Source organism: Gasterosteus aculeatus, chromosome 20 (assembly GCF_964276395.1).
Source record: "Gasterosteus aculeatus chromosome 20, fGasAcu3.hap1.1, whole genome shotgun sequence".
NCBI classification, from domain to species: domain Eukaryota; kingdom Metazoa; phylum Chordata; class Actinopteri; order Perciformes; family Gasterosteidae; genus Gasterosteus; species Gasterosteus aculeatus.
The window spans coordinates 18,484,695-18,502,740 of record NC_135707.1 but is presented as its reverse complement, the minus strand read 5'-3'; the positions used below and the strand labels follow the sequence as shown (position 1 = coordinate 18,502,740).

General features: G+C 45.0%; 3 protein-coding genes across 6 annotated transcripts in view; 2 read left to right on the top strand and 1 right to left on the bottom strand.

The window, feature by feature from the left end:
• LOC120810460 (low-density lipoprotein receptor class A domain-containing protein 4) overlaps positions 1-3,760 on the top strand; it is a 163,499-nt gene extending 159,739 nt beyond the window's left edge. For all 3 annotated transcript variants that reach the window (XM_040164988.2, XM_078095587.1, XM_078095588.1), the window contains 2 exons: positions 46-96; positions 2,662-3,760. In XM_040164988.2, the coding sequence (XP_040020922.2) occupies positions 46-96; positions 2,662-3,240 (630 nt within the window). In that variant the 3' untranslated portion in view covers positions 3,241-3,760. The remainder of the gene's footprint in view (positions 1-45; positions 97-2,661) is intronic.
• A 4,872-nt stretch (positions 3,761-8,632) lies between these two features.
• On the top strand, positions 8,633-11,740 carry LOC144389796 (uncharacterized). Its single transcript, XM_078095590.1, has one exon. It carries the CDS (start codon positions 9,661-9,663, stop codon positions 10,126-10,128), a length of 468 nt encoding a protein of 155 aa, XP_077951716.1. The 5' UTR covers positions 8,633-9,660; the 3' UTR covers positions 10,129-11,740.
• Positions 11,678-15,205, bottom strand: LOC120810953 (protein FAM210A). 2 transcript variants are annotated; one of them, XM_040165988.2, is made up of 4 exons: positions 14,943-15,205; positions 12,916-13,365; positions 12,603-12,714; positions 11,678-12,364 (listed from the first exon to the last, which is right to left on the bottom strand). In XM_040165988.2, exons 2-4 carry the CDS (start codon positions 13,320-13,322, stop codon positions 12,083-12,085), a joined length of 801 nt encoding a protein of 266 aa, XP_040021922.2. In that variant the 5' UTR covers positions 13,323-13,365; positions 14,943-15,205; the 3' UTR covers positions 11,678-12,082. The 2 variants fall into 2 exon arrangements, with proteins under 2 accessions (XP_040021922.2, XP_040021921.2); XM_040165987.2 differs by lacking the exon at positions 14,943-15,205 and adding an exon at positions 14,247-14,524.
• Between the last annotated feature and the right edge of the window lie 2,841 nt (positions 15,206-18,046).

Sequence of the window (18,046 nt, the reverse complement as noted above, 5' to 3'; positions counted from 1 at the left end):
ATCCTTACGCTTTCTTTTCTTTGTCTCGTCTGTCTCGGTGTGTAGGACGGGTGTCTGTGGCCTTCAGACAGCAGCTCTCGACAAGGTGCCTCCGAGGTAAGACCGCTGCCATCCTTCCTCCTCTTCCCCCATCTAAGCCCCACCAGCACAGCCTCGTTCACTCTGAGCAGCGCTACATCCACACTTACACAATATATCTAGATAACGTGAGATTGTCGCAGCAGCATAATATGGCGGCAAATCACCGTCAAAATTCGAGAGCGCAAATCAGGTTGATGCGCGCACAACTATAGAAGCCCATTTTCACACTAAAGAAAGGGGATAGAAAGTCGAAATTATGAGATAAAACGCCAAAAAACAAACGCCCCCCTTTGGTAATCGTAGTGGACCATCATTACCGGCACATTAAGAGCAATGCGTCCAGCTCGCAGACCGGTCCCTATTTGTAAAATACTGGGAAAAAGGTCAGAATCTGTGAATATCTTGCCAACTTTCAATACGGATCAACTTTTTGAAAAAAAAAAATAATGCGGTTGTAGTGAATGTGATATACAAGATATGCGCAGGCTCCTCCATAGTTCGGTAAAGTTGGCAAGATATTCAGATTCAGACTGACGGACCGGTCTGCGTAAATAATCAAGGTAATTATTTCAGGGCCAAAAAGTCATTGAAGCCTGCTGTGATTTACATGCTGATGTTACCATAAACATATTTCTATATTACTTTGTACAGACTAACGCAGATGAATAAAAAAGAGAGAGGGATCTCTACTGGTCTCTTCCCAGCTCCTCTTTGTTTCCCAGTCGGCTGAGCCCACGTCTAATTGTTACGTGGTTCCAGGAATCCCATCCTGGGACAAAGATTCTGACATTTGCATTTTGCTTGCTTGTAAATATTTGATCATCCAGGAATTGGAGCTCGTAAGTCGCACCGGGTACAGGTGGCGCTGCGCTCCAAACGGAATCCCATTTGGCGTGTCCTCAAAGACCCGCGAGCACAGAACCGCAAACAAATGGCGGGGATCTGTTTGTTTGGCGGCGTGCACGCCAGATGGGGGAGCTTACTTCCTCCGGCGGGAGGAAGTGCACTGGGACAACCAGAAACGCTCGAAGAACACGATGGACCGTATCATTGATAACGGCGCATGAGACGTTCTCCGGCCCAGTCCGTGGGAAGTCTGGGTGGGCATGAAGGGCCAGTTTGCACCAAAACAACCACCAAATTCCCTTTGGTTCAGCACGCTGCCAGCTAAAAGCCTTTTCTGTAAGCCCAGGATAGGGGGGAGGCGAGGGGGGAGGAGACGCTGTCCCCGACACACACAGAGGGACACACAGCCAATGAGTGTGGGTGGCTGATAGAAGGTGGGTGGGGGCCAGAGGTGGGGAGGGGTTGTTTTTGGTGCGTCATTAATCAGCAACACCTCCCTTGACACTGTCTAGACAGCCGTCTGAGAGCTGCCCTGCTCCACTGCCTCTGCTCCCTCTATCAGCGATGCACCTTTCTCCCCCCCCCCTCCCTCCGCCTGTCCGTGTGTCAGTCTGGCTTCATACTTTTTATTTCTGTCTTTATCTTTCCCCCTCTTTATCTTCCACAGCCCTTTTCTCTCTCTCTCTCTGACTGTATTTCAATTGCCCTGATCCTTTACCCCCCCCCCCCCCTCCACACACATTTTTTCCCCTCCAGTCTAGTCTCTTCATCCACGCTGCCTTGTCAGTGGGGGTTGAGTATTAGAGGCACAGTTACTAATTGAAATGAGCTCGCTCTGATAATGACTTGTGCCACAGTAGAGCTGTGATGAATCAGTCTGTGGAGCTAATTGAGGTGAACATCTGACAGGCCGGAGGATGAACCCATAAGTTGGATGTGGTCTGGTCCTTTTTTCCCTTCCCACTGTAATTACATGGTCATGTCTTTAATAATGATTTGGGGATTCATAGGTGAGAGATGTAGCTGCAACAGGATCATCAGTCCTTGGAATTAAGTCCTTATATTGAAGTGCGTGTGCGCGCATTGGACACTTTAGTAGGTACACCTTTTCAATTGCTTGTTAAAACAAATTGGTGATCAAACTCAACGCCTACAACGCACAACCATCTTCAGGGTCAACACAGAATGGGCCGAAAAAGAGCGGCAGTTGTGTAGACGAAAAGGCCTCGTTGTTGTGGGAGGTCAGAAGAGAAAGGGCACAGCGTGTCGAGATGATAGAAAGGCAACAGCCACTGAAACAGCCACTCGTTTCAGGCATATAAATGTGTGTGTGTGTGTGTATAAATGTATGGGTTTACATATCTGATTATATGACGTTTAGAAATGTTGTTGTGGGTGAGTGGGGTGTCGATGTGTCCTTGGGCAAGACACTTAACCCCAACATGGCTCCTGTGGCTGCGACTACAGTGTGGATGGTAGTGACTGATGGGCAGGTGTCACTGTGTGTGGTTCTCCTGTCATCCGTGTATGAATGGGTGTGAATGGGTGAATGATGTCATGTAGTGTTAAAGCGCTTTGAGTAAGACTAGAAAAGCGCTAAACAAGTACAGTGCATTTACAATTTTTTAGTTGTACAGATTGAACAGTTTTTGTAATGTAATATGTTATGATGTCTATTGAACACAAGTTTTATATGAATACATCGTGGTGTCTCTCTGTCTCCCCTCCCCTCAGGTGTTGTACGCCCCCCAGGCCAGGGATCGCTTCACTGCTCCCTCCTTCATGCAGCGCGACCGCTTCAGTCGCTTCCAGCCCACCTACCCCTACCTGCAGCACCAGATCGACCTGCCGCCCACAATCTCGCTGTCGGACGGCGAGGAGCCCCCGCCCTATCAGGGGCCCTGCACCCTGCAGCTCCGCGACCCCGAGCAGCAGATGGAGCTCAACCGCGAGTCAGTGAGGGCGCCGCCCAACCGGACAATCTACGACAGTGACTTGATCGACATGGGGGGAGGCGGCGGCCTGTCAGGGGTGGGGTTAGGAGGGGGGGGGATGGTGGGAGGCGGCCCGAGGCCGCCGAGCAGTAACTCGGGCATCAGCGCGACCAACTCCAGCAGCCACGGGCGCATGGAGGGGCCCCCGCCAGCCTACAGCGAGGTGATGGGCCACTACCCCGGCTCGGCGTTCTACCTACACCAGCACAGCAATAACCAGAGGGCGGGGGGGCCGGGGAGCAGGACGATCCAGCAGCAGAGCCAATCAGAAAGCACAATAGTACCTGCCAAGGACGGCCGACCGGAGGACCTGGTGTGAAGACAAGAGTCGGGGCAGAAAGCTGCCTCTCCTCTTCCCCCCAGATCACCTGTAAGCAGTGGTCTCTGTCTCTGTCTCTGTCTCTCTCACGTCATCTGTCCACACTCCCATGCACAATTCAATACCAACAAAACAAGGAAAAAGGAACTAGGAGTTGGTTTCCTTTCAGTGTCCTTCCTGATGTGAGGCATTCAAACAGCGGGGCCGGATGTGTCCACTGCACGGAGAGAAAGAAACGACTGGCACAAATGTAACAGTTTGAGCTTCTTTTTCCTTTGTCCTATCGGGGGACGGCTCTGTACCCGTGGAACTAAGCATGAGTTTTTAATCTTTTTTTTTTTTTTTTTTTTTTGGGACCGGGATCTGTGCACAAAGCGAGAACTGAGAATCAAGGACTTACAGAGAACATGACAAAACAAGAGACTCACAAACCCAAATCTTAGTGCCAAGGTTCACAAGGAAGCAGAGTGTGTGTGTGTGGGGGGGGGGGGGGGGGGAAGACTCGTTCTAACATTCAAAACACACAGAAAAGAAAAGTTATCTAAAAGTTGCACTATCTTTTTGTTGTAAAAGAGAAGAGGGAAATGATGTGATGATAATGATGTGTCCTTTTTTCTGTTTTTTTCTTTTGTCCTTTTCATGAATGGATTGACTGACTGAACTTTGCCTCCAAAGTCTTTTAAGCAGTTGGGAGCAAAAAAAAACAACAACAAAAAAAAGTATTATAAGCTTATGTCCTTCCGTTTTTTGAAAACCGCAAGAAATACTTGTACCCAGCCTACAAAACGTCTGTCTGCTTGCACCACAGGCATAGTGAGACTTAGTAAGAGGACGGCCTTGTACTGCTCACGTTCCAGGAAGGACTCGGCCTGCTGACCGCCCGCTGGGTGGACAGAATATCTCCCACTTCCTTTCTTTCTTTCTTATCTTAAGATTTGGAGATGGCTTTTCCCTGGCCACCGCAGTTCCTAAGGTCTTACAAAGAAAGAGAGCTGCTTTTAACCAAGAAAAACATAATTCTGTTACAATAATAAAAGCGAAACAACATATCCGAGTGTCCACCCAGCAGCGCGGTCGCAGCCGGCCTTTCACTTCTTCTACTCGGTTCCCCGACATCTGAGCACCTTGACGCCCCCCCCCCCCCCCCCCCCCCCCCCCCCTCACTCTCCTCTCACCGCTCTTCTCGACATGCACAGTGCATTCTGCCAACAACCACACTGAACATAACCCCCCCCCCCCGCTGCCATGACAACCCAACACAAAACAGAAAAAAGGCGGCTCGGCGCTCCGTCTCCATGTTTCTAACAAACACACACACACACACACACACACACACACGCGCGCAGACACAAAAAATGAAACGGGACGACACAAAGTGAAGACTCCGGTCTGCGTCCGCCAGCACAGCAATCAGGCTCTAAAGGAGAACGTGTCTGTGGTCAAAGGGCTATGGGATGATGGGTCCTTTTTTTTGTAGAAGAAAAAAAACATTTTTAAAAATTGAGCCTTTTTCTCTGCTCATTGTTGCCTTCTCCTCTGCTCTTGCGCTTTTCTCTGTCCTCCCTTATCTGGTTTGCATTCAACACCAGAGCCCCCTTCCGACCTCCCACCCCTATCTCAAGCTTGTTGACATTAGCCCCCCCCCCCACCCCCCCCACACACACCTCCACCTCTTCTGTTACGTTGAAGTGATGCAGAGTCCGCCAAGCCCTTTAAAGTGGAGACTGGAGTGGAGCCCGTGTGTGTGTGTGTGTGTGTGTGTGTGTGTGTGTGTGTGTGTGTGTGTGTGTGTGTGTGTGTGTGTGTGTGTGTGTGTGTGTGTGTGTGTGTGTGTGTGTGTGTGTGTGTGTGTGTGTGTGTGTGTGTGTGTGTGTGTGTGTGTGTTGGTTAGAGCTGGTTAAAAGCACTTAATGTTGGAGCAGTGTGTGTGTGTGTGTGTGTGTGTGTGTGTGTGTGTGTGTGTGTGTGTGTGTGTTTCATTAATCAACTGCTTGTTCTGAGCTTAGATTTTGAAGGACATATTTGTTATTTGGCACCGCCCATATTTTCACATCATTACTTCTGCTTTCGTCCGGTCCAGAGATGCATGATGGTTCTTGTTGCAGTGCAGAGTCCAGTGGTCTTAGTGCTATCTGTCCCTCAAACAAAGGAAATAAAGACACTGTTAATTGCTGCAAAAATTTGCAGCTTATGGAAGAGAGAGAAAATCAAATGTCCCGTTCTAAATCTTTGGCAGTCTGCTTTGTGTTTGCCGAGGTGAGAAGATCTGCCTCTTCCATGCGTTTCTGACTGTCAACAAACCCCACAAGAAGACCAAAAACCTGCAGAGTCACACAAACAAAGTCATGACTCATCGTCCACTTGTTTGTTTTGCGTCTTCGATAGACACCCTACTTGTTAGTGAGGCAAGGCAATTTTATTTGTACAGCACATTCCTACAGCGAGGCAATTCAAAGTGCTTTACATAAAACCATTAAAAACATCCAAACATAAAACACGTTAACATTGATTTGAGACTTAAAAGGAAAAGTCATTAAAAAGATGACTGTGTCAAATTGGGCAAAATTTGAAATGTGTAGTTTAAGAGAACCAACATTCTAACGCAGACCTGCAGCTGTTAGTAGGATCAGTCACAGCTGGTTTGAGTCTTTTGGGGGGATTGATGGCCCTAGAAAGCAAATCGAATAACCCACTCATCTATTCTAATCTGCCATGGCATTCCAGAGTTGATCCGTTATTTGTAAATCCTTTCTTCATGATCGGCCCTGATCTTTAGAGACATTCCCACTTCTTCTCTGCTGGCACCAGTTGCAGCCGGTGTGAAGTTCCTTAATGCAACATTAATGAGCATTCGAAGGCATCATCAACGAGGCCTTAAGGGGAATTCATTTGACTGTGAGCCTGGAAATGCTCCTGTAGAAGAGCAGACCTCGTGCACTCGAGAGCTCAGACGGGACTTTACACCTGTGGAGATGGAGGAGGGACAAATGAATCGACTCTTTGGTGGTTGGTGTGTGTGTGTGTGTGTCTGTGTGTTACTACATCGCTGCTGCTATTGCTGTTGCTGCTACTGCTTATATTGTTGCTACTGCTGCTTCTCATGACCCCGCCTCCCTCCGCCCATCCCGTCCCACCAACTCATCCAGAACTAGGAAGCTAGAACCCGACTCTCTGCAGTCAGAAGCACAAGTACTGAGACAACTAGTGTTTTCCCTTTGTGCGACACACTAAACACACGCAGAAACATTTGTCCCAACACTTTGGCCTTTGACTGCACAGACCTGCTTTCGAAGGCCACGTTTCCTCCTCCTCCTCTGGTCTCCCTGCCCCCTGTCGCCTCGTTCTGTCTGTGCAGTCATAGCTTGTAAATTGAGGATATAAAGATGAATTTTATGTTTTCTACAATGAGGTTTTGCATGTTACTATTATGTGAGTAAATAAGGTGCCTAATGTTCATGTTTGAGCAGACCACACCTCAGTCAAACTGCTGCTGGGGATCCCTCGCAGGCCCTCTGCGGCGAGGCAACGCTTCTCCGCTGAGTTGGTGGACGGAGGTCGCGGCCCGTCGGGGCTTCTCGCTCCCGCCCTTGAGTTTACAGGCCCAATTCGATCCGGAGATTGAAGATGTCCGGAAAACACCCATTTAATCCCAGCGGCACGCGCAGCTGTACATGTTGGTGCCTGTTTCCACGTCAGCAAAAGCCTGAAGCGAGACTGCGGCCTCCGGCGGGCTGGACGGAGGCGCTGGCGGCGGCGGAAGCCATTTCCACCAGCAGTTTGCCCGGGTGTGGAGCAGACATAGGAACCCACACTTGCACTCAAAAAAGCTCCCACCTTCGTTGTGCCTCACTTCCAACGGTGCTTTTTTCAGTAGTCTGTCTTTCTTTGTTTGTTTGTAAGGTGCTGTATATAACTTGAATATATTATGCACATATCCTGCCCAATGGGTAGAAACCACACACAAAAAAGATGTTGTGAATATTGTAATATAATGTATAGACAATATAAGAATTTTAAGAAGGCAGAATCAAATTTGTAAATGCCTACAGTTGAAAAAAAATAACTTGCTTTGTCTTTTTCCTTTTTTATGAGAACCTGGTTTGCAAAGTATGCTTAAAATATGGTTGCAACGCAAATACAAATTACTACTTATGATATTTTGCTATCAATAATAGTCCGTGATAAGAATGAAATAACCTCTGTATTAAGCGAGGGGTCGTGAAAGGATATTATTCACTTGTTTATGGGAATTCCTCCTCAGACAACAAGCTTTTCGCAGCGCTCGCTGTCATTTGGATACCGGCTGGTGGTTTTTCTTTTTCAGCCCAACCGACTAACAAATGTAAAGTTCTACGCCACAATCTTTTAAAGGAAAGCGGGGAAAAGCAAGCACTGGTCAGTTGCTGTTCAATGCCACGACTTCAGCCGGCCCGCTTTGATTTTCTACTAGGGGGGGGGGGGTGCGTATCACATGACCACTGCACACGAGGGCCCGTCGGAGCTTCCCGATACGGAAGGAGCTTGTGTCCGCACTCTTAGATCTAACAACCTTTTTTTTTAAGTTACTATTCAGCAGTAATTTTGTATATCTGCCAAAGTTGAAGAGCACCGCTGACGTGTGAGAAGAAAAAAAATCTGTTCAATCTGTCATATTACTTTCCTCTTATTATTACTATTATTGTTATTTTTATTTTCTACATTACAAATGTTATGTGTGGCTCAATATATTGAAACGAACGTCACGTTTAACCTGCAGTCGTTTATTTACAGTATGTACGGAGAATAACTACGATAACCACAGAGCATGTTCGTTCTTCTCTGTAGACTGTGTACGTTTTCCTCTTCAAGCACCAAATATGTTGCAGTCGTGCAGTTTTGATTTGGAAAATAGTCTCTTATATCGTAACTCTGGCTGCAGCGCCGCTCGGCCCTCCTTAAAGACCTTTTTATTTTTTGTCTTAGTTTCCTGCACTAGCTTGAAGAAACTAACTGGGGCTCGGACTCATTTTTCGGACCCCCCCCCCCTCCTCCCGCCGCCCGCCGCGCTCTCTCCACTTCTCAGAAGTCTGTACTCAACTGCTGACCACAAGTAGCTGTTTTTATCGTTGCATATTTTGATAGTAATGAGAATAATAACAACTCAACAGTTTGGTATTGTCTCCGTCTCCACGGTTACCATAGGACTGCTTCCATCATGGGTTTTGTATCATCCAAAACTCCTCTCCCCTCTGTGCTGAAATACATATCTATATATAAATATATGTAGATATGTGTGTCCAAAACACAGAGGTAAAATTGTTGTGTATCTTTTGCCTCTTTTTATTTAAGCAATTGTGATGTAATAGGTTTTAGGCCTAAGGTCTGTTATTGCAATACTTTTACAGAAAAGACTAGAAAAAAAAATCAAAAATTGTTGCTCTAAGTGCTGTTGTAGTCAAAGATTTTATGCTTGTACTTATGCTGTAGTCAAACTGCAGTGTAATGAATAAAACTTTAAAAGTGATGACTCAGGTGTTTTTTTCCCCCCCCGTCTTCTCTGGGTAATGAGGTTTCGGCTCTGATGCAGTTGACAGGGAAGTAGAAGTGCTCCCAACGGGCTTTACCACTGAAACAAACTCCATCCTAAACACAATGAGTCCAGGTGATGTAGCTGCCACATGTCGCCGCATCAGCGTGTTGCCGACACTGTTTTATGATCCAAAACTATTTCTACTGCCGTTCTCAAGGGAAAACTTTTCCCCAGGTGGGCACAGAAGGATAGAATGAATCCAATGTGATAAGTGAATATGGGTGAAAACTAACTCACTAAAGGATGGGAGGTCAGAGGTTAGAGTAACCCTAACCTCTGACCTCCCATCCTGAGCGAGCGAGAGGGAGCTCGCCTTCTCGTGAACCTCTTCAAAACGCTATAAGGAGTAAAATAGTGCCAGGCTAAGCAATGTTATACACATACTTTTCGTATGCAAGGGTACTTCTCATAACTAGAGCAACTCAAGCAGGGTTTAAAAGGAATTTAAAAAACATGAATTTGGTACACCTCCAGAGGTGGACCGAGCACTGGGCCCGTGTAATGCTGCTGACCCAAGGACGGGTACTGAGACAACGAAACGCAGTTTAACATGCAACCATAAAGGGCAGGAGAGCAGATAAAGTGCAGAGTATATATAAATACATGTACAGTGTGAAATATACATGGAGCAGTATATACATTACGCAGCAGGGTTGTAAATATGAATGACAAGGTAGTGCAAATGTAGCATAGTTGTGCAAATACGGCATAATTGAAGTGCAGAATGTTCAGTGGCTGGAAGGTCATGGGTCATTGTAGAGCTGCGGGGGGGGACTGGGGAGAAGCTGTTCCTGAACCTGCTGGTCACAGGACTCAATGACTACAGGCCCGTCGCCCTGACCTCTGTGGAGATGGTTGTGGATTTCACCAAGAACAGAGCCCCATCCTCCCCCATCACCCTGTGTTCCTTCCGTTTTCTGGGCTCCATCATCACCCAGGACCTCAAGTGGGAGCTGAACATCAGCTCCACCACCAAGAAGGCTCAGCAGAGGTTGTTCTTCCTGAGGCAGCTGAAGAACTTCAACCTGCCAAAGACGATGACGGTGCTCTTCTACACGGCCATCATCGAGTCCATCCTCTGCTCCTCCATCACCGTCTGGTACGCTGCAGCCACAGCCAAGGACAAGGGCAGGCTGCAGCGTGTCATCCGCTCTGCAGAGAGGCTGATCGGCTGCAATCTGCCGTCCCTGCAGGACTTGTTCGCTTCCAGGTCTCTGAAGCGTGGTAAAAAGATCGGGGCCGACCCCTCCCACCCCCGACAAAACCTGTTTGTGCCCCTTCCATCTGGCAGGAGGCTGAGGTCCATCGGGACTAAGTGAGACTGCAGGTTTCCAACGTGTCCAACTCAAGGAGTTCAACAAATGTGACCGTGACAACTTTCTAATGTGCACGCTGGCTGCTGGCTGCCCCAAAGATGATTCCAGTGGCCTTTTGTAAGTGTCAAGAAGAGAAACTCTCTGACTTTCAACGATTTTTTTCCTCTGGACATGTGTTTCACCTCTGGATTTCCAGAAGCTTCTTGACACTTGAGTTGTGTTCAGCCAATGACTCACACCTGAGGAACACAGATTGTCTTTAGACTCCACGCTGTCCTCCGTGTCTTACTCCCAGTGGGAGGACGGACAGGTGTTTGTGTGAAGGGGCTGTTGACTGCATAAACAGTTGTTCATTAGTTTGGACAGCAGAGGACATTGTAACTCACACACATGATGTTCCGCCAAGCAATACTCGCATTTTTACATTTAGATAAGATTCATAATGTGCGTTTGGCAGCAGGAGGTTCAGATCCGTTTAGCATATCCGGACAGCTAAGAAGCACCCCGGGGCGCACGTGACCTCGACCCTCTAGCACAGTGAAAAGTATGCACAGCATTTGGGGTATTTTTGTTGTCTTGTACTAAATATACATTAATGTAAAACATTTGGGGACCCTCATGCACATGACATGAAAGTAGAAGGGAGAATCACATCAGATTTCTGTGCAGACCAGTGCAGTAATTGTGATGTCATTCTAACCACCCACACGTTTACTTTGAGGCCGTCACAGGAAAGAAGGATATCCCTCTAGATTTTATGTAGCATATGTAGAAAGTCATTATAGAAGGCAACACAAGTGAGGTCACCTGGCACGGCCCCTTTCTATTGGGGCTTTAGTGGCATCTTTGCCCAGGGGCGTTATGTCATGATCACAACTTCACTTATTTAACAGTTATGGTGTTGGTAGAATGGAAAGGTCAAGCGGGGGTTAATTAGTTTAGGTATGATGCAGTTATAACTAACCTTACGTTAAAGAGCTCTAAAATAATAATCCAAATTGATGTTGAGTATTTAAAGGCAGCATTTCAGAGAATACTTTGACTTGGCTGCAGTGACTTCTTCAGCCACATGGGGGCAGAACTTAACAAAACCCCATTTGTCTTTCTGCGTTATGGGCTGCTCCATATCTGCTTCTCTGTCAAGATATTCAGTGGCTGTGATATCAGCACGTACACCTCGATAGCTCAACAAGACTCGACTATATTCATTGTCAAATGGGACAACGGGTCTGTGTCACGAGTTGCAACACTCAAACCTTTGCATGCCAGGACAAACAGGGAGGGTTAGTATTTCACTTTATTCAGTTGTGATTTCACCAGCCAGCTGCTTGAATAGTGACAAGCATTTGGTGCATTTAGAACACCGGCACCAGACACGTTGGTGTCCGCAGTGGCCTACTGGTGCTGTGCGCTTACATGTACACACAGATAATGAAATATATTCGCTCGAGCTTTAGGATAAAAATACATTATAAAACAGGTATTTCCTGGTCATTATATTAGAAAAGAGAAGCAATGATATTGAGCATTTCACAAAGGCTCACACAGGTGATTATGAGCTTTAAGCTTTATTTTCCCAACAAGCAGCAGAATTAGTGCTGCTCTCCCCCATGTAGTTTGCCATTATTCTTTTTAACTCTTTGAAGCTGGCGTGTTTACGTGAAGAGGAATAAGAATACATCTTCTTTGAACCCATGCCAGGAGTCTGCCGAGCTGCCGCCTAGTCTACACTCAGTAATTGTCCCACCAACGTGCACGATTACCAACTGAATTTGAAACACAAAATTGACAACAGTGGACAATTGAGAAGTGCAAGGAGACATTTTAGGACCAGGGTAGTACAAAGCGGCTCTTCTTTCAGAAAAGCCTTACAAGTGCTGTCTTTTACTTGCCTCAAACACACTGATTACTTGTTGAGATCAAAATAAGGTAATTTAGTCAGAGGCCCCACATTTCTCTACTCCTTTTTCTTCCTAAAATACGCTTTCCCCTCTGTGACTCGGTCTTTGGTTCCCTGCAGTTTCTCAGAGAGCTTGTCCTTCGTCTCTTCCATTTTCTCGGAGAAGAGTTCTTTAGTTTCCTCCATTCTCTCTGAAAACCTCTCCTTTGTCTCCTCCATCCTGTCCTGGATGTATTCTTTGACCGGCGGCGGTGTGGACAAGTAGCCGTGCTTGCGCAGATACTGGACAGATAGTGACGTGCCGCCCAGGGTCGCTGTATATCTAGCAGGGGTTGCAATCTGTAAAGAAACAAAATGGAAAAAAAACACCTGCTGGTCAGCAGAGCAAAGCGCCTGAATCCATCACTCACAAATAACTTGTTGGGTACAATTGATCTGCTTTTAGCAGGATGAGAGACTCATGCTAATCTAAGTTAGATAAGGGTCAGAACAATTTCCAGTATGAATGTTTTATTGAAACGATACTTTGATGCTGGAAAAAAACCCTGTGAATCCAGTTGATTGTGGATTAAATTACCTTGTACATGGCGTACGCAGTCAGAGCGTAGCCACTCGAAGAGTTTCTCAAAAGGCTGACGAATGACTCTGGCACACCTATAAACTCCAGGAAGGGTACTACGTTCACGCCTCTGGAAGAAGAACACAAACATCAAGGTAGTTGGGGTTATAATTGCACAGAGGATAAAATATGGTTAGTCCTATAAAACAATAAATCTATTTTAGTATGATAAGTGATCTAACATTTGCAGTCAGCATTTTGCTGACGCTTTTAGCCAAAGCAACAATAAGTCTAATCTATAAAGGAAAGCAATCAACTCAAAACCACTCACTTCATAGCAGCATAATAGAAGGTTCCAAACCAGACCGAGGACGTCAGGAGATGTACAGGGATCATCACCTTCCCATACTGTTTGAAGGTCCTCTTAAACCGCTGGACCAAACCGATGGACTTGTCCTGCAGGGGGTCCACCTCCAAGGCATCAAACCCTGCATCCTCTTTCTGGACCTCCTGGGTTGGAGGTGCGGCGCCGGACTGCGGTTCCTGGTGTTTTGGCTGCTGGGCCACATTGCTGGAGGCTGTGGTTGACAGCCGGCTCCGCCCTGTGGGGGCTGGCGGTGACAGGCGGAGGACACAGCAACAGAAGGCGGCTGGTGGTTCTGGGACGGCGAGGGCCACCAGTGACGGCCGCGCTGCTGCCAAACGCCGCAGTGTCCCGAGGTTTAGGATGCGCTGCATTGTCCCCCTCCTCTTCTCTGCTGCTGGGACCTTCAACCACAGGCTGTGGGACGAGGCAAAGTACGACGTTCCATTAACTCGATCATTCTTACGTTTGGTGCCGCCGCGAACAACGTTCCTCCCTCCAAATTAGTTGGACATTCAACAATTTGAATGATCAACTAATCGTCCAATAGTGCATTGAGAAATGACTCATACCATTATTAATTAGTAAGGACCCACGTTCATTACAACAAGCTCTAGGCTCCACAGTAAAATATTATAGGTTAACATGAAAGACTAAGAAAACCAGAAAATATTGATTTGAGAAGCAGGATATTTTTTGCCAAAAATGAGAATCCAAATATAGTACTGAAATGTGCCGCTTAACGCCTACTGTGACATTACCTGCATAACATTGAAAACAAAAATTGCAGTTTACATTCCTGCTAGAAAATGTACATAAACATCAAGATCCGCCTTTAAAATATATTAGAAATGCCTGCATACGGTTGTCTGAATCACCACATCTACAGGAGCATTGTAATCCATTAACATGTAGACAACTTTGTGTGAACAGCATTCGAAAGGTGTGTTTTCTATTCATTCTGCAGACAGTGACATCTTAAGACAGTTCAACCGTGTTCCTTTATTCAAACCTGACTATTTAGGAGCCATGACCATTTCTGCAGACTAAATACTTTCAAGACCAACAGTTCTTTCCTTTTCCACTATAATAAATGAACGCCTTTGATACTTTAGATTAAAGGAATATTGTTCTAGAAAGAGTGAACTCCATCAATGTCACCGTGAAGCAGCAATGCTACGCTGATAAAGAGAGTGTGAGCCCATTGCCCAAGTTACGTTCCGTCATGCTTTAGTTACGTCATCTGCGTTACATTAATTGATAACACAGGTTATGGAACAGACTACAGGTGAACCCACCTAACGTTAGTTATCGTGAATACACAGTGACCCCCTCTATCTGACTTCACGTGCGGTTTCATAAACATAGTACAAGCATGTCGGTCTCAGAATTGTAACATTAACCAAGACTACGTTGTAAAAGGTGACGTTACGAATCGAGAAGACGACGTTTCCTTTCCCGTTACGAAAACTCGAACCTCGTAGCGGCTAACGTTAGCAAAAATACTGCTGGAGCAGTGCGAAAGCGACACAACACGACCGGAAGTTGTGATGTTGACTTCACAATAAAAGCAATCAAAGATAAAAAGACGAAGGGGATTTATTATGGCTTATTGTTAAAGTTTTGACCGGAAGTCTACAGTTAAACTGATGCTAGCTTTACATGTGTATCTATTTTAGGCTATAGCTGACATTAGACATTTGGTATTTTTTGGAGGGCATGTAAGCTCTTGGTTCTTAGTTTGCTAAGAACTTTCCAGAGGGAGAAGAAAAGCGGCTTATTTGTCGTGAAGCAGACTTCCTCTTTCGACAGAGTAGCAGGTGGCCTTGTTAAGGCCAGATTCCAACTGCTGCCAACTTTGGCTTCTGACGCCCGACTCTAGCTAGTTAACGCTAGCTCTTAGCTGTAGCTAGCAGCGCTGCTAAGAAGGAACACAAAGTCATTATATAAGTCTAACATACTCAAGCAAATGATAGAAAGCCGTCCACACTTACGTTGAATGTTGCGTGTAGGATTTAATTCAAATCCGTGCCACTTTATGCTGAGGGCCATGCGAACGTCCCCTGATTGTGTGTCATTCAAAGACCACATTTATGGCTACAGCACACTGCGTGGAGAGCAGCATGTAACACTGACTGCGCAGAGGGTCATGGGAAATGTAGTTCTCAATTGTCATCACGTGAAACGCAGCGGGGAGGTGCAAGAAATTCATTTCCCAAGCTGCCTAGCGCGAAGTCAATTTCCCCTGCTTCTTCTCAGCGTGGCCCTGGTGCTGCAAGCGACCTTCACCACCGGGGACATACTTTGACACACACGTTTTAACTGTTTTAACAATTGTCGGTTTCATTCAACGACATAAAATAATGCCAAAGCTATAATGCCGGTTGCTTGGCGCTCACAGGTTTGTGTAATAATAATAATTTAACCTCAGAAGTTTGTGCAGTAACAATAATCATACACTATATGAAGCGAGTCCTATGCAGTACATCTTTTAAACCAGCAGAGGGCGATCTGGTTTCAAATCAAGTCTTACAGATGTGAAATTTTATCTACGACTACAACATCCTTTTAGACATTTAATGTTTGTACGTAACATGAGCAACCAGGTTATTTATATTATTTTTTACATGACTTTATCAGCATCCAGGACAAGAATGCTCCTGTTAACAGCTATAGTGCTGAGACAATGCAGCTCCAGAACACCAACATCCCGCTCTAAGTACAGCAGAAAACAAACGTTCTCCCTTTCTCTGACTTATCTAAAGCATCCATTGACAGTGGAGGAATTAACTCTGTCTAATCGGAAAGGTGTTGCTTGTAGTAACGGAAATAATTCTAATACATGTAGCTACGTTTCTACTGGATTTGTAAAAAAGGGTTCCATAAACAACAACCAATATACTTGGAAGTATAAACCAATTTATACTAAAAGTAACAATAACAAGCATCAAAGAGACTTAAGGGGAAAATGTAGCATTTAGTACATGTAGTAACAGAATTGTGTTCTAGCGGGCAGAGTGTAAATACACAGCTGTAAAGAGGAACTTGTGAGGCGGGGGGGATGCGATGCAGCGAGAAAGGAATGCACATGGACGTGTGCAGGACGGAGTTGAAGAAGTTAAGTCCTGTACTGATGTGAGGGTCCAGCCTTGTACCTCCCCAGGGAGACCACGAAATCTGTTTCATTATCCAAATAACTAGAAAACCTGTGGCAGCCTCTATAAAACTCATCCCTGAAACAAATATGATTGTTTTCATATATTTTCAAATATACACATTTGGGAGCTCAACTTATTGAACTATCTATAAATGGACTTTATTTTCCTTCTGACGTAATGGCAGAAAATACACCCACTGTCTTGCTGTCACACTCCAAACCAGTCACACAGTAAGAATAATCTGCACAATGTGAAAATTGATTAGTGGAGTGGCAGCCTATAAAATGTGAGAGTGGAGTTTGAGAAGGCAGTTTTACTCATTATTGCTGTGTTGGTCATTCAGGCAGCGATTCATCACAAATCTCTGAGTCTGAGTCTCATGTTTCTACCTCTTTTGAATAAAATGTTCCTCAATGTTGTTCAGTTTCAGTTTCAGTTTATATCACCACTGTTATACCAACACGTTGTCCTTGTTGGAGATGGACACACACCACTATTTTGGCAATCAAAAACCCTTTTAGGGGGCTAGCTCATTATTTCTATAATGCCAACAGTTGCCGATATACACATCCAGCCGACAAAGAGGCAACATTGGTGTTATTTGTGACCAGCCATGTTTCTGTCAAATATTCACTCTCCTTTCAGCTCTTTCCTACGCTGACTAAATGCAGCACCCAGCTGTTCCCTGTGTGACTGCTGAATTTAGCAAAAATCCAAAGTACAATTTTCTTTTAAAAAATTGCCTCAAGTATTCTTTGTTATCGGAGAAAACAGCTCCGGGCTGCTGCAGTTATTTTGATCATTTGCTTATAATAAAATACTGTTGGTATAAAGAAAATGGACAATGGATGGAGGAAGTTTGTTTTCAATGTTTAAAAAAAGCATATTATTCATGCTGAAACAACATATTTTAACATAATGGTATGAATTATAAAATAAGGCATTGTTTGTATTAAAGCCATGCTCGAGGGACGGTTATACAAACACAGACAATCTCATAAATGACCACCATGAGGTCAACTTCATCAGGTCAAATGTTTTAATTTGTGCCATACATACTTTTAAGCTGCAGTTCAGTTCTAATTAGCTGCTACTGATATATCAAACACACTGTTTTAGCTTTTAGCAATGCAGAATTGGCATAAAATCAAATTGATCTTCTTGCCATGTATTTGCTTTTTATATTACAGAGATCAATATGTATTTTTGTATTTTTACTACTATTTTAGCTTAGGAGGACAAACTACATAACTAGAACACTTGAGGGCCCATCAAAGCACATTGGAATTAGTATCTTGTGACATATACAGTATTTTTTGATAAATATCAGCGAAAACCACTCAGCCTCGGCGTGTCCATTATATTTCACACCAAGTTGAAGCATGCACAAAGGCAAGCCTCGTGATTTTAGGGTTAATCCTGGTTCGGGCCTGAAAACGGGATAAACCTTCCGGGAGCAGCGTTTTGATTTCATGTTCATAAGTTTCTCATGTCAGCTGAAATCAGATGAAACATCATATGACATATTGTTGTTTGGGTAAATAGCTCATGACTTGTTTCAGCTATGGTCTCTCTAGTATCACATAAACATTATACATAACCCTGATTCAGTGAATTTACATCAATGGCCATCGATGCGAATCATTCCTCAATTGTATAATTGATATTTCTAATTATTTTGATCTATAATGGGATTTTTACCCATGGGTTTTGTTACCTTTAGTAGCTCACTTTACCAACTGCTCACCTTTTTGATACATTGTTCCGATTTTCTGAAACAACAAAAGTATAAATAAATAAGAGATTTGATACAGTAAAAGGAGAAGATATGCTGCATAGGCCTGCTGGACTCACGTGTGTTCTTGTTGTTGTTTAAAACAAAAGCAACTCTTAAACTGGGTCGTGTCCTGGAACAAATCACACACAATCTCATGAAAACT

Bases quoted from the DNA above. Each gene is read 5' to 3' on its own strand.
- LOC144389796 (XM_078095590.1), top strand. From the start codon at position 9,661: ATGGTTGTGGATTTCACCAAGAACAGAGCCCCATCCTCCCCCATCACC.
- LOC120810953 (XM_040165987.2), bottom strand. From the start codon at position 14,314: ATGTTTATGAAACCGCACGTGAAGTCAGATAGAGGGGGTCACTGTGTA. The intron at 13,366-14,246 runs GTGGGTTCACCT...CTCGTCCCACAG, and splicing joins TTCACGATAACTAACGTTAG to CCTGTGGTTGAAGGTCCCAG. The intron at 12,715-12,915 runs GTGAGTGGTTTT...TTCTTCTTCCAG, and splicing joins TTCTATTATGCTGCTATGAA to AGGCGTGAACGTAGTACCCT.